We start from the raw sequence: 13,537 nt of genomic DNA, 5'->3' as shown, positions 1-13,537 counted from the left end.
CTGGATGCAACGCCATAATTGAAATGGTTGTCCTCCCGGAATTTCTGTATCTGTCATTAAACATCCCCATATCTCTCACCAACAACTTCTACTCTTCCTTGTGCAGTCCTCTAATTTGATTGGTTTGGGCGTGTCACCAACCACTAATTCGCTGGGACACTTTAACGCTCCCAATATGGCGAGGAAGCCTTGGTGTACCTCACTCTATATTACTTGGTTGAACAGTGCCACTTTGCGTACAATTGGTACAACCCTGATGCCTGCTTTCCTTACCTCAGGCCAGAATGTGACCAGGCGGGATGGATTCCTCTATCCTCCATTTTGCCCTTAGAACTCACCTGTGATCCGGGGACATCCATATGCTTGCTACCACTAGTTGTGCGTGGGCGAGACTGCAAGAATACTTGGGAGCTGAAAGGCTTTATTACCCCTCCCTGCCACTCAAAAACAATCCATGGACTATTTCATCTGAAGATGACTTCAGGGCACATTGCGGGACCAGTTGCCTTCATAACTGAAGGCATCAGATGACTTTCCTCCCCTGATCTTGCTGATTGAATTGACTGACAGTTCACAGCTTGTGTCCTGGCGTTCTCAATTCTGCCTAGCACTGAAGTCCGGGGTTGTGGTGGGGTTGTGGTGGGGGCACGAGCGGCCTGGGAGCATGATCTTGGCCAACCCATAGCAATGTATGGAGATTCTGTTGCACTCATACAACGCTTGTGTCCATCAAACACTGACAAATTACTGCATTATAAATGTTTGAACCGTACATACACAACACTGCAGCCTTTAGCGAGAATAGACCCCTTGTGCTCCCACAACTGTCTGAAATGTGATGCCGCACATGCAAACTTCGCACATCTCACATGGAATTGCTCTATCATCCAGATGTATTGGGCGTGATCCTGGATGCCCTATCTGAAATGGTGGGATTCACTATTGACTCAGACCCTATGATGACATTGCTGGGGTATGTCAAGCCCTTGCAGCTGAGCGTTAGGTGTTTCATCGCTATGATGTTAATGCTGGCCAAGCACAGGATCGCAATATGCTGGGGTAGCAACAGAGTCCCCATCAGCTCTGCCTGGTTAAAGGTCCTGGTCTCCTGTGACCACACCAACGAGGTCTGTGCAACGTTGCCGCCCCCCACGTCCAGGCCTAAAGACATTTCTCAGCCGTTGAGTGACTATTTGTTAACACAGGAGGCCAGACCCACCACTGTAGGACCACCTACCTGCATCTAGGAGATGGCTCCATTCCCCCCACCCCCCATGTCTTCTTTATTTGCTTTTCTGGAGATGTTCTTCCCCTGCGTTGTTAGTATTTCACAGTTATTGTACGCTGCATTGTTCCCCTGAGGTGCCCCATGCACCCACCCCCCCATCATGCCTATTCTTGCATTGTCATTTTTTTTGCCTCTTCTAGAAGTAATTTATTGTGCCTAAGGTGTGGAATGTATGTCATTGACGACACTGCTATGTTTGTTAGTTGAAAACCATAAATAAAACAAAAAATAGGATCACAAGCCTTTGACAAACCATCCTCCCCATGGACTGTGTTGCATGTTCCATCAAGACTAGCAACATTATCTACGAGGATTCCAGATTCCACTTACTAGGTTGTGTATGGGCCCAGTGTGAAAAAGACAGGCTGATTTCTTTTTTTATGGAGGATGCAAATTGCCCTTGGATGAATCTTTTTTATGATTGTAGGGTTGCATTGGTGAATGATGGTGGAGAGCAAGCCATTCGGAAGAAAGAGTACAGCAAGGATGCTACCAATCAGTAAGAAGACAAGTGAGTCATGTGTGCTCTGAGAAGGAATGCTTGGCCACTGAGGAAAGCCGTTTGTGGGCAGTTAGAGATGAGTTAATAAGTGCTAGGTACTTTTTGTTAGGAGGAGAGATGTTGAACCATGCACAAGATTTGTGCTCAAAATTTGTTAGGATGAAGGTCATATGTGTATCATTAGCAACTAAAGATGAGTTAATTAAAGGTTTGTTGTTCTGGCCTGGCAATGATAAGGCGATAAGAACATTGAGAGGTTTGTGAAAAGTTGTGTGAAATGTGAATGTGTAGACAATGCCTGCCAAACACCCCACCAATACGCCCTACCGAATGTCAAAGGATGCAAAGTAACAACTGCCTATTGATATTATGGGACCTATGCGCACTGGTGATGAAGTAAGTAAATATATTATTGTGTTTTTAGGTTTCGACTGACCCAGCGCATGCGCTGGTCTGGCGAGACTTATTGAGAGGGCTCCAAAAAGCGCGCGCCACTTTTACCGCGATAACTTTCACTTTCGCGGACGCACGGACGCTTTGATGTTTGATCGCGATCACTTTCACTTTTGCATAGCCAATAGGTCTCGCTTTTGGGACCTTATAAGTGTTTAGTTATGCAACTGTTGCATGGCTAAACACTTATAAGGTCCCAAAGGCGAGACCTATTGGCTATGCCAATGCTTGTTTGAAATGTTGTCAAGTTAGCCTGGGTTAGAGGTGGTGATGAAAGTAAATACGGACAAGTCTAAGCTCTGCTCCTTGGGCAAAGTATTTTTAAGAGACGATGTGCCATCAGTTATTTAAAAAGGGAACGTTAAAGCTGCCATTGTGTGATACTTTTTTTATTTAATTTTTCTAGTTTTATATAGAACGAACAAGACCTAGGGGGTTATCAGAGGGATTGCCATGAGAATAGTTTCCACTGCATGCAAGCAGTTGACAGGAGGAAAAATATTTGTTTATGGTTACAAATTAATATAAGAGTATTTCAAGATAAAAGATGGGAGAAAACATAACAGTAGCAGTGAAAATGATTGCTGTATTGTTAATGAGGACAAGAGAGGAAATTAAGACAACTATGATTGCGTTGTTTTACGAAAAGTGAGGTAAAAGGTCTAAGTCGTTGTTGTATTATTAAGGGGAAGGGTTCCATTGTTTAAGATCCATCCATGACCAATGCAGCGGTCTAAAATTGGCAAATGATCCCAATTTAGTTCAAAGGGGGGGGGGGGCATGAGAAGGCCCTAAAAGTATTCAACGGTAACATGATAAAGTTAGTTCATGTTAAAAGTGGGCAGTGGGTGCAGTGGACTGAGAGTCTCCAAGGCTGGATCAAGATTTTCCAAACCTAAATAGGTGTTGATAATGTCGTCCAATTCGGCACTGTAGAGTCATGGTAAGGTCTGTCTCATCCACTTTGCATTTTGTGAGGATGATGGGAGCGATGGAAGTGTTTTGGTGGCGGTGCAGTCTTGGGCAGGGAGTTTGAGTTGGCTGAAGGGGCAAGGAGCTGCTCAAGGACAAAGAAGGTGATGAGGAGTCTAGCTGAGATGGGTCGATTAGTGATGTGTCTCATAGAGAGGAAAAAGAGTGGGAGGGTGGATCGCTGACCGGAAGAGAGAGAGTAGTTTGTGATGAAGTTGTTAGTGGTGGCATAAATTGTTCTACCTTTAGTATATGAATGCCTTTGTAGAATGTCGTTATATAATGTTATTCTGTGAATTGGTGGGTTTGGGAGGAGTTGTTCCCAGGCCGCGTAGTAGTAGTATGGATACCAGTGTTGCTGCATCTAATTGCTGAATTTACTTCTGCTACACGTTCATCTGGAAGCCAGACCACTACAGATATCCAAGTTCATGGTGATGCATGTGCACCCTTCTGGGTGTCTCTGATTTGACATGCCCAGTGACTATGCATCCTCAATTAACTTTGCTAAACATGATGACTATATCTGTGCTGGTTCTCTTACAGTGCCCTCCCCACCCCTCACCTGGGAAACCACTCAGCACTGCCCACTGCTCGGTCTTTGTTGAAGATGAGGTTCCTGCCCACCTCTCTCCCTCACACCCTCTGCCCCTCCCCACCCCTCACCTCACCTAAAATACAACTGGGCACTGCCCACTGCTCGGTCTTTGTTGAAGATGAGGTTCCTGCCCACCTCTCTCCCTCACACCCTCTGCCCCTCCCCACCCCTCACCTAAAATACAACTGGGCACTGCCCACTGCTCGGTCTTTGTTGAAGATGAGGTTCCTGCCCACCTCTCTCCCTCACACCCTCTGCCCCTCCCCAGCCCTCACCTAAAATACAACTGGGCACTGCCCACTGCTCGGTCTTTGTTGAAGATGAGGTTCCTGCCCACCTCTCTCCCTCACACCCTCTGCCCCTCCCCAGCCCTCACCTAAAATACAACTGGGCACTGCCCACTGCTCGGTCTTTGTTGAAGATGAGGTTCCTGCCCACCTCTCTCCCTCACACCCTCTGCCCCTCCCCACCCCTCACCTAAAATACAACTGGGCACTGCCCACTGCTCGGTCTTTGTTGAAGATGAGGTTCCTGCCCACCTCTCTCCCTCACACCCTCTGCCCCTCCCCAGCCCTCACCTAAAATACAACTGGGCACTGCCCACTGCTCGGTCTTTGTTGAAGATGAGGTTCCTGCCCACCTCTCTCCCTCACACCCTCTGCCCCTCCCCAGCCCTCACCTAAAATACAACTGGGCACTGCCCACTGCTCGGTCTTTGTTGAAGATGAGGTTCCTGCCCACCTCTCTCCCTCACACCCTCTGCCCCTAACCCATGCCCAGCAAACCCCACTGTCACACACATACTTACTTGACTTTGCTGAATACGATGTCCACGTCAGTGCTGGTAATATCTTTCCCATTTAAGACGCCCGTGTCTTTGCAGAGCTTCGAAAAGTTCTTCCCTGTCATGTCATTTCCGGTCGCTGCTGTGTTGCCATGCACGGCAAACTTACGGAAGGCCGCCTCTAGCTCCGCCGACATGGTTATTACTGGGGAGAACACAGAACATTCATGAGGACAGATTACAGATCACAGAGCAACAGTCCTGCCCCACACTGCCCCCAAACATCTCCCAGTCTCACGTGCTGCACACTCCCGCTCAAGACCAAGATCGAATTCATTGTTGCTGTGTCTGAAATCCCAGTCACTCCAGGCCATGCACATCATTCATGGATGTTTCTGTGAGGGCTCTGAGATTTCTATATGGGCACTCAGTGCCCGGTCTCGCTAGTGGGCAAGCTGGGGGTTCGTCTTTCTGAGTTGGCTTAATCTGGTTTGTGGGCAGAGAAGAGATTCATGTCTTAGGTTTGCCTCTTGGGTCTTTATTTTGTTGCCATGGTCTCATGTTTCTAGACTGCCCACAAAGGTTGTTTCTGCTGCAGGTCTCACATTTCTTGTGTGCCCTTTATGTTGTGTTTTTAATAAGTATGATAGCAAATGGTGGAAGCAGGCTCTAGTGGCTGTAGCATTCCTCTTCTGTAGATGTTGCGGTGGGTTTTTGTCTATACTCTAGTGTGCCCCTCCCCTGGTTACTTCTGCTGTGGTTTTTCATAAGTACCATGGGTAGCAGTTGGGTCACCTTATGTTCCTAGAAGGTCCCTTGTTTGGTTGTGTAGAGTCCCTCATATTTATAGTGCCTGGGTTTGTATTGAGGGTGATTTTGAACAATAGATGCTGGACTAGCAATAATTAGTTCACTAACTATGTTTCCCTTCTTGTTTAATTGTGGCTTATTACATCTCCAGCATGCTTCCTAATATTTGGCTTGGTGGGGTGGGCTGATACCTTAAGGTTTTGCCATATACAGGGGGTGGATTTCTGAGTGTTGAACGTTCTCTGCTAAAGAGTCTGTTCTCCGCCATCAAATCTCACTGGTGTGGTCCAGAGAAATGCTGGTAAGGTCAGTGTATTGCGATGCCTCGCCTCTCCTTTACTCTCTCAACTGTTTGGCATTTATCCTAGTCATTTCCCACGTGACACTCCCCTTTTGGATATGCCTTTGCTCACCTTGGTGTTATTCTTTGGTGCTGGGGTCCCGTACTTGAGAGAGTCATATTCCAGTGTCTGCCTGGCCCTGTTCCCTGCCTCTGTACCCTAGAGATGGCAGCAGCTGCTCTGACAAGGCCCAGGGGTGATGGCAGCTGCCATACCCCCACCTCTGTGACGTCATGCCACTTCCTTTGTGACCTCACATCTTCCCTCACTCCTCCAACTCCTCTGGGCCCTTGGTTTCCCTGGAGGGCTCTGACTTGGTGATGTGTGGGGGGAAGTTCTCTGATGCTTCAGAAACTGACTCTTTAAGTGGCAGACAACAGTTTGATTGTGTGAAGAAAAGTGGGCCTCGTTTAGCAGAAAACAGTGCTGCCTCGTCCGGTCTGTGTGCTGTGCTTCCTTGTGCCATTCCGCAGGGTTAGTCTGACTGTTGTGTTTTGTGGCAGGCTTGTATTACACTCTCTATGCTATGGAACTCACACGAGTTTCTAGAACACACTATTAGAAGAGGGCTGACATCCAAAAGTGGGGAACGGGATATACAGCTGGGAGCGCGGAGAGGGGGACAGAAATGGGACAGGAGAAACACAGTCTAGTGACTTCGTTTTTAAAAGACCAACAGAGTGAGTGGGATACAGCGCTGCACAACGTGTTGTGTGGGTTAAACCGTCTCTGCATCACAACACCCGTGGCCAATTATGCTTTCAGGTGAGGATTCAGAAAGGAAAGCTTTACCGCTTCTTAATAAATCAATAATGCACATGATGCCGGCTCTCAGCTAAGATGCGAGTGTTCCCTTATAGACACGCTCTTCATCCGAGAGAACTGCCTGAAACGTTATTACAAATGTAAAAGAAAGACAACATGCACACAACACTAGGAAACAGCGAGAAACGCTCCTGATAGCCACTACAAAGAGGGAAGTGACATCACGGCTGGTGTGAAATAAGAAAGATACTTGTCGTTTGTGTTTGAAGTTTATCTGCATCTAAACTCAGCTTCTGCACTCTCATGTCCTGACACAGACAGCCTTGGAAATACAGGCGACATATGTTTCCTTCACGAAGGCAGCCATTAACTATTTGACACAGAAACCGCGACTCTAACACAGAGAACCCCCTGGCCTCTAATACAGACACCTCATATTCTGTAACACAAACAGCGTCTGACGCTCCAAGACCAACATCTACTGCCTGTCTAACACAGGCGACCTCTCACAGCCTCGTTCACTCTCTAATACGCTCTCCGACAACTATATATAGCTATTTACTTTAGTTGGAGAGAAGAGTCAGAAGTATAACAGAGTCCGGGGCCACTTAGGTGAGGGATAAGTTCTTTACTCGGCGTTAGGCACTGGTTACAACCAAAGCATCATTAGAGCCTGTCTATCAGCGAGCCTATCCTCTCGCCAACTCTAAGATGGCTGCCAGGCTGGCCCCAGCACGTCACGGGCCAGCAACCTTCCACGTGACAACGCGTTCTCTCAGCAGACACACTCAGCATTCCACAGCAGCAGCAGCCTTTGAATCCCTCCTAGAGGCTCTCGAATACAGAGGCCATCACCCGGGTCAAAAAGGAAGATCGTCCTGGAGTCATTCTGAACTCATCTGATGACTTCAGCCAGGCTATTCCTGCAATTATCTGGGGAAGTCCTCCCAAGCCATCCTGAAGTATGCCTACAGGGCAGAATATTTAAATGAGATGACTCCTCGAGTCATCAGAGAAACTACTCCAGGATTAGCTCCTGATTACTTCAGTGGAAAAGATGTGATGATCATGTACTACTGCAGGATGATACCAGGATGAATTAAGGATTGGGCTGGATTACTCCAGGATGGATTCCTGATTACTTCAGTGGGAAACACATGATGATCATGTACTACTGCAGGATGATACCAGGATGAATTAAGGATTGGGCTGGATTACTCCAGGATGGATTCCTGATTACTTCAGTGGGAAACACATGATGATCATTTACTACTACAGGATGATTTCAGGATTAGGCTGGATTACTCCAGGATGATCCTATAAATATTTCGGGATGGGGCTGCATTATTACAGAATGACCTTGTGAAGACATCAAAATGAGGCTGCGTCACTCAAGGATGATTCCAATGTGACTTTAGAATGGAGTTGTATTAGTTGATGATGGCCTCTTGATGGGGATGTATTACACTCAGAATGCATATGGCTGCATTACTTCATGTTGATTTCAAGATGGGGGTTTATTACTCAAAGATGATCTCAAGTAGCTATGGGTAAACCTTGTTTAACATACTGGGGGCCAGATGTACGACCCTAAATTGCATTCGCAAACGGGTTTGCGACCTGTTTGCGAATGCAAAAGTACACAGGGCCATGTACAATTCCTAAATAGCGAGTCACAATTTATTTGCGATTCGCTATTCAGGAATTGCGAGTCGCTATTAGGAAGGGGCGTTCCCTTTCTAATAGCGACCGCAAAACCATGTATGAATGTTTTGCGACCGCAATTGCGGTTGCAAAACACTGGCAAATTACCACGAATGTACGTCGATACTTCGCATGATTTTAGTGCGATGTTTTTACTTAGCATAAACCATTACTTTGCAAGTTTTTACTGCGCATGCATTTATAACGCAAATGGTTATAAATGTACTATGGTTTATGCTAATTAAAAACTTTGCACTAAAATCATGCTTACACTACACTACCTTACACTACTTAAACACCACTACACTACCCAAACCCTAATACACTACCCCCTATATGACCTTCCCCCTTCTTGGACCCTACACTCTAACACTACACTTCACAACCTCCCCGACACTACCCTAAACCCTAAAACAATACCCTACACTACACTAACACCACATCACTACCCTAAAACCTAAAACACTCCTTCCAGCACGACCCTGCACCTACCCCCAAGCCGGTCCCTACACTAAAACACTACCCTGCACGACCCCCACTCTACTACCCTAAACCACTACCCCCAGCACGACCCTGCAACTCTCTCGAACAGACAGCGTCAGGCCCGGGCCCTGTGTGACTCAAGGAAGTGAGGCAATCCGTCTGGCAAGGATCGCCATTGTCTTTGGAAACACTGCAAGCAGACTTGAATGTGAGCTCACCGAACCACCAATGACGTCGTTCTTAGGGTAGCATAGGCAAGCAATGAAGACTAACTCTTGGAGGGTCGTGTGGGTGGAAGACTTAGTTCATTCACCGCATGCATCACTCATAATAAATAGAATATCCAGGCAGCGTTACTCTTTTGAGTAAAGTATATGACTATTCATATTATTTTATTTTTTACAGTTATTATGAAGATAATGTGCTCAATGTTTTAATAAGTTCCATTTTACATTGTGCATTCTCCAAATATATTTCGTGTTACTTAGTAACTCTTCTCTTCTCCCCAGGAAGATACTCTCTGAGGGATGCAGGTACAATGGAAATATTATTTAGTTTAGGTTTTTTAAGGCGTTAAATAGAAAACACAGATTGTCATTTTATGATAATTTGGAGCAGTGACGTCACTATAGCCAACACAGCATCTCGGGGAAGTCGGTGCCACCAGCAGAGTTCAACACCTGACTCCGTCTTGGTTACTGCAGTCCTTGTGGCTTGTTCAGGCCAGGGGTCTGCACTGCTCCGCACGGGTGGATGCAGCCGGTTCAATGGGCACCAGTCCAGGAAGGAGCAGCAGCTGCAGTTTGAAGACAGGTGGGAAAGTGGGTAGTGGGCAGCGACAAGCCAGACTCTTGTGCCAGCCTGCAACTCTCAGAGGCGAAAGAATCTTTAGCAGCAAAGGCGAATGTGTGGGCATAGCCCCACCCGGAAGTCAGGTTGCAGAAGAACAGAAGGTGCAATGGGAATGTGCTGGCGGACATACGAACCACATTTATACACCAGTTTCCACAAGAGTGTCGGGCACTCAGGTCTGACAGTGAAGCTGATCACAGGGCTCAGCAGTGATGATCTGTCAGGCACCAAGGTCACACAAGGATACTGGTTTGTCAGGCACTAAGGTTTTACAAGGATTCACAGAGTGCAATGCTGATGGGCTTTTGGGCATATTGCCAATATCTGCAACCCTCCCCTGCAACACTGGTAAAGCAGTGGCGGCTACTCCCGGGAAGCAGCAGTAGGGCGGGGTTTAAAAAAAAATCACCTCTCCTCCATCCACTTCCGTCTGTGGAAGCAGGAAGCACCCAGGCTCCCTTAAGTCAATCACAAGGCTGCAATGCGGCGTTGTGATTGGTCTGAGCGCTGTTTTTTTTAGATCAGACAGGGACTTCACAGACGGGGGAGAACATGTAAAGTGCGCATGACTGTTTGTCGACCCAAGAGGACCGGCCAACCCGTCATGTGCACATAGGGGCATATTATCAACAGAATGCAATAAATATCGCAAATCGCGCTTAGCGCGTTTTCTTTTATCGCCGTCTATCACTCGTTGACATCGACGTGTTAGCGGCCTATTAGCAATGCTTTGATCAGAGGCAAACTCAAATCCAGCGATAGACGGCGATAAGCAGCAATAGCGTGAGAAACCAAGCGATAATTTGTAAGCTCTAATGAAAAGCTTGCTAATAGGCAAGTGTGAACTTAACCACACAATCCACCTCCAATACAAAAGATGGCTAAGTCAACTTTTAAACAGGTGTGAAATTCCTGCGATAACCGCGGTTAGCGCAGCTTTTTTAATCGCTTTGCGGGTCCGGTGCCGCATTGTTAATAGTGCGAAGTTGTGTTTGCGACTGTTTTCATGTAGTATTGGTGAGGAACGCCTACTCTGCATGTCATTAGCGATAAATATCGCTGACATGCAAAGCAAAAAAAAACGGCAGCTATCTCAAGAAAACAAGCGCTAAAGCACGTTAGCGTGTTCTTGTTGATAGTGCGATAAAAAAATCGCCGCTTTTTCGGCAATATGTGCCGCTAAAGTGGCGAAAGATTTAGATAATATGCCCCTAAGAGTGCCACCACTCGCCCCCTGCTCTGCCCAGCCCAGCCTCACCCCAACCCGCAAAACTGCCTCAACCGACCCCCTAAAGAAGGAAAACCATCCTTTTGTAGTCCACGCCAGAACCGCACACTCACAGAAGCCAGTTCAGAGAGTTCGTGCCTCCTTAACACGGGCAGTTATTGATTGATTGATGCCCGCAGCATTTCACCTCCTAATGCCGACACCTCTGAATTCCGAATGTAAACAGCATCGGCTCAGAAGCAGCGGGCATTGACTCCTAGCAAAGGCATTCATTGCAGTGGTGCCGGGACAAGTTTTAGGGTGGGGTGCAACCAGAGACAAAAACATGTTTAAGTGGGGTTGCTGCCCTGCGACTTCCCCCGATTTCAATGTCTTGATTGAACTTTTCATGCTGCTGATATATATTTTGAGTTAAATGTAATTTACTTTGTAAAGCAACCACATCTTTATTTACTTATGTGATATAAAATATCTGGAATACTGTAGATTACGTTTACTCGCTCCCCAGTACAAGGGCCACTAGTTACAATTATAAAATACCTTTATATGCAATAAGAGGAAGGGATGGTAAACGCAGCCTTTATTTTAAAAGAATGTGCACACTGTCAAACGAAGTTGTCCTTCAGGGTACAGTTTGTACTTTAACACACAGTGAATGCTTCTGGCCAAATAACTTAAGGCCTCTGCTTTGTCATTTCCCCATCTGAACCCTTTCAATGATTTATTGGGGCGCTGCAGCACCCCCGCACTCCTATTTCCAGGGCTACTCATGTATTTAATCCACAGTTCCTCAATGTTTTTCGCGAGCAAGCACAGGACACAATATACATGTCACTTACATCCAACTCAGAATAAAATGCTATTTATCACCCCCATGCTCTATTGTATTATCTCTTTGATCCTTATAAATAAAGATAACTTTAAAAACGAATCTTACCGGTGCAGTTATAAGGAGCACAAATGCTTCTGCGGATGACGAGAACAGGCGGCAGCCCAAGTGATGCTCAAACGGCTGATCACAGGGCGTGAGCGCGAGCGCATCAGGGGAGCAGGCGCTGCCGCAGTCAGCCAGCCAGTCTGTGTTTTCACAAAAGGGTGGTGGCTCCAGCCGAGGAATGGACCGGCTGCATGGCGCCTCTCGGACACCAGGGGTCGCTGGCCTTTCGGCCAGATACAGAGCGAATTGCCCGATACGAACTGCATTAAAGGTCAAACAGACAACTGTAAACAAAGGTCCAGCGTCACCGTGCGCCAGAGGGGCGGCGCCGGAATAGGTGTATGTGGACACGCCTTCCGGCATCAGGCTGCCCTGACTTACACTGCCTCCAAAGAGAGAACTGCAGGACACGCGAGGCTCCCCAGGTCCAACAGCTCCTGTGGCAATCAAATAGCAGCTGCTGACCACCCAGACAAGCAAACTGCAGCCAGTGTTTGTTTTGTGAACAAACATAAACACATAGGTGCAGGGGCGCAATGGGTGCTGCTGAGTGCTGGAAATGCTCAATGAACAGGCTGTTTCGTTTTGATTCCAAAACTGCTGTTTTTTTCTCTCATCACCATTCACATCCCTCTTTCTCTCTTTCTCTCTTTTTGGGTTTCTACTACCAGACAGCTGGTTGCCAAAGACCTATAGTGGGAATTTACCGTGGGCTTACAGTCTGCCTATTGCTTGCTATTTCTTGGCTTTATTGTCTCTCTCGTTTTCTTGCTTCTATTTTTCCTCTTGTGTTGGCTTGTTGTTCTTTTCTTAATTTGGACAGCTCCTCTCCTTCACCCCCTTTGAGTATCCCCTGTTTACCATTCTTTTCATTGACTGATTGGTATCCTTCCACTTTTCACATTAATGTAACTACTTTATTCTTGAAGAAGGCCGCACACCATGCACTCTGGGGTGTTGGGCACCCACGAGGGAGATGGGTGGAGGGTGCGGCTGAAAGACATGCGTAGCAAGGGGTTGGGTTCTTGGGGGAGGGGGGTGTTCGGTGCCTGAAGGGAGTTGGGCACATGGCTAGCAGGAGGCCAGGCCCTGCGATCAACCCCATGCTGAGTTGGGTGCCCGCGGGGCTGCCCATGGGTAGGTGGGCGCAGGGCCTGACCAGAGGCAACCCCACACAGACAACCTACCACTATGCATAGCCGAAGGCCGCGCACAGTGGTGACATTGTCTGCAGGTTCCCGAGAGTGTTAGGTAGATGCTCAACTTAAAATATGATCAAAAAACTGAATTTCACAGAAAAAATATAAGGATTGAAATGTCTTATAGTTAGGTGTTGAAAAGGGATCACAGCAAATGTTTCAAAAATGAAAAAACACAGAAATTCACTGGTTATAGTTTAGGGAACTAACTATAACTTGCGCCCCATCATGCACTGCTTATGACTTCCCATTTTACAATCTCTCATGACATGTAAAATTACAATATTGATGACATCACTGAATACATCCCATATTTGTGACAGTGTGCTATAGGCTTTGTGGACATGAAGTAATTCAACAAGGGACACCTGTGCCAAATTTTCTAGCGCCAATCAAGCGATAATGGACATAACCTTTGGCTGCATCCAGGATATATAGCACATGTCAAGTCACCAGTTGTTGATGGATGATATCCTCTTTTTACTGGCATTCACCCACCTAACAAACAAAATGCCTCCATAAAATGTAATGGGGTTACCCACTTTTTAAACCTTGAACAACCTCCCAAAAATGTTCCTTCTCTGTCCACTTTAATGGGATCACCCTCTTAAAGACTTGACA

At 46.8% G+C, this 13,537-nt stretch overlaps 1 protein-coding gene across 2 annotated transcripts in view; it reads right to left on the bottom strand.

The window, feature by feature from the left end:
• The window catches only part of TPPP2 (tubulin polymerization promoting protein family member 2), a 41,299-nt gene extending 29,425 nt beyond the window's left edge, over positions 1–11,874 (bottom strand). The window contains exons 1-2 of one of the 2 annotated variants that reach the window (XM_085600752.1): positions 11,718–11,874; positions 4,622–4,802 (exon numbers count right to left, since the gene is read on the bottom strand). In XM_085600752.1, coding sequence (XP_085456878.1) covers positions 4,622–4,794 — 173 coding nt within the window. In that variant the 5' untranslated portion in view covers positions 4,795–4,802; positions 11,718–11,874. Of the gene's footprint in view, positions 1–4,621; positions 4,803–5,820; positions 5,943–11,717 lie in introns of those variants that run through there. The other variant, XM_085600745.1, reaches the window with a different exon arrangement.
• Positions 11,875–13,537: the final 1,663 nt, after the last annotated feature.

Source organism: Triturus cristatus, chromosome 1_2 (genome assembly GCF_964204655.1).
Source record: "Triturus cristatus chromosome 1_2, aTriCri1.1, whole genome shotgun sequence".
NCBI lineage: Eukaryota > Metazoa > Chordata > Amphibia > Caudata > Salamandridae > Triturus > Triturus cristatus.
This window is presented reverse-complemented; position numbering and strand designations above follow the sequence as displayed.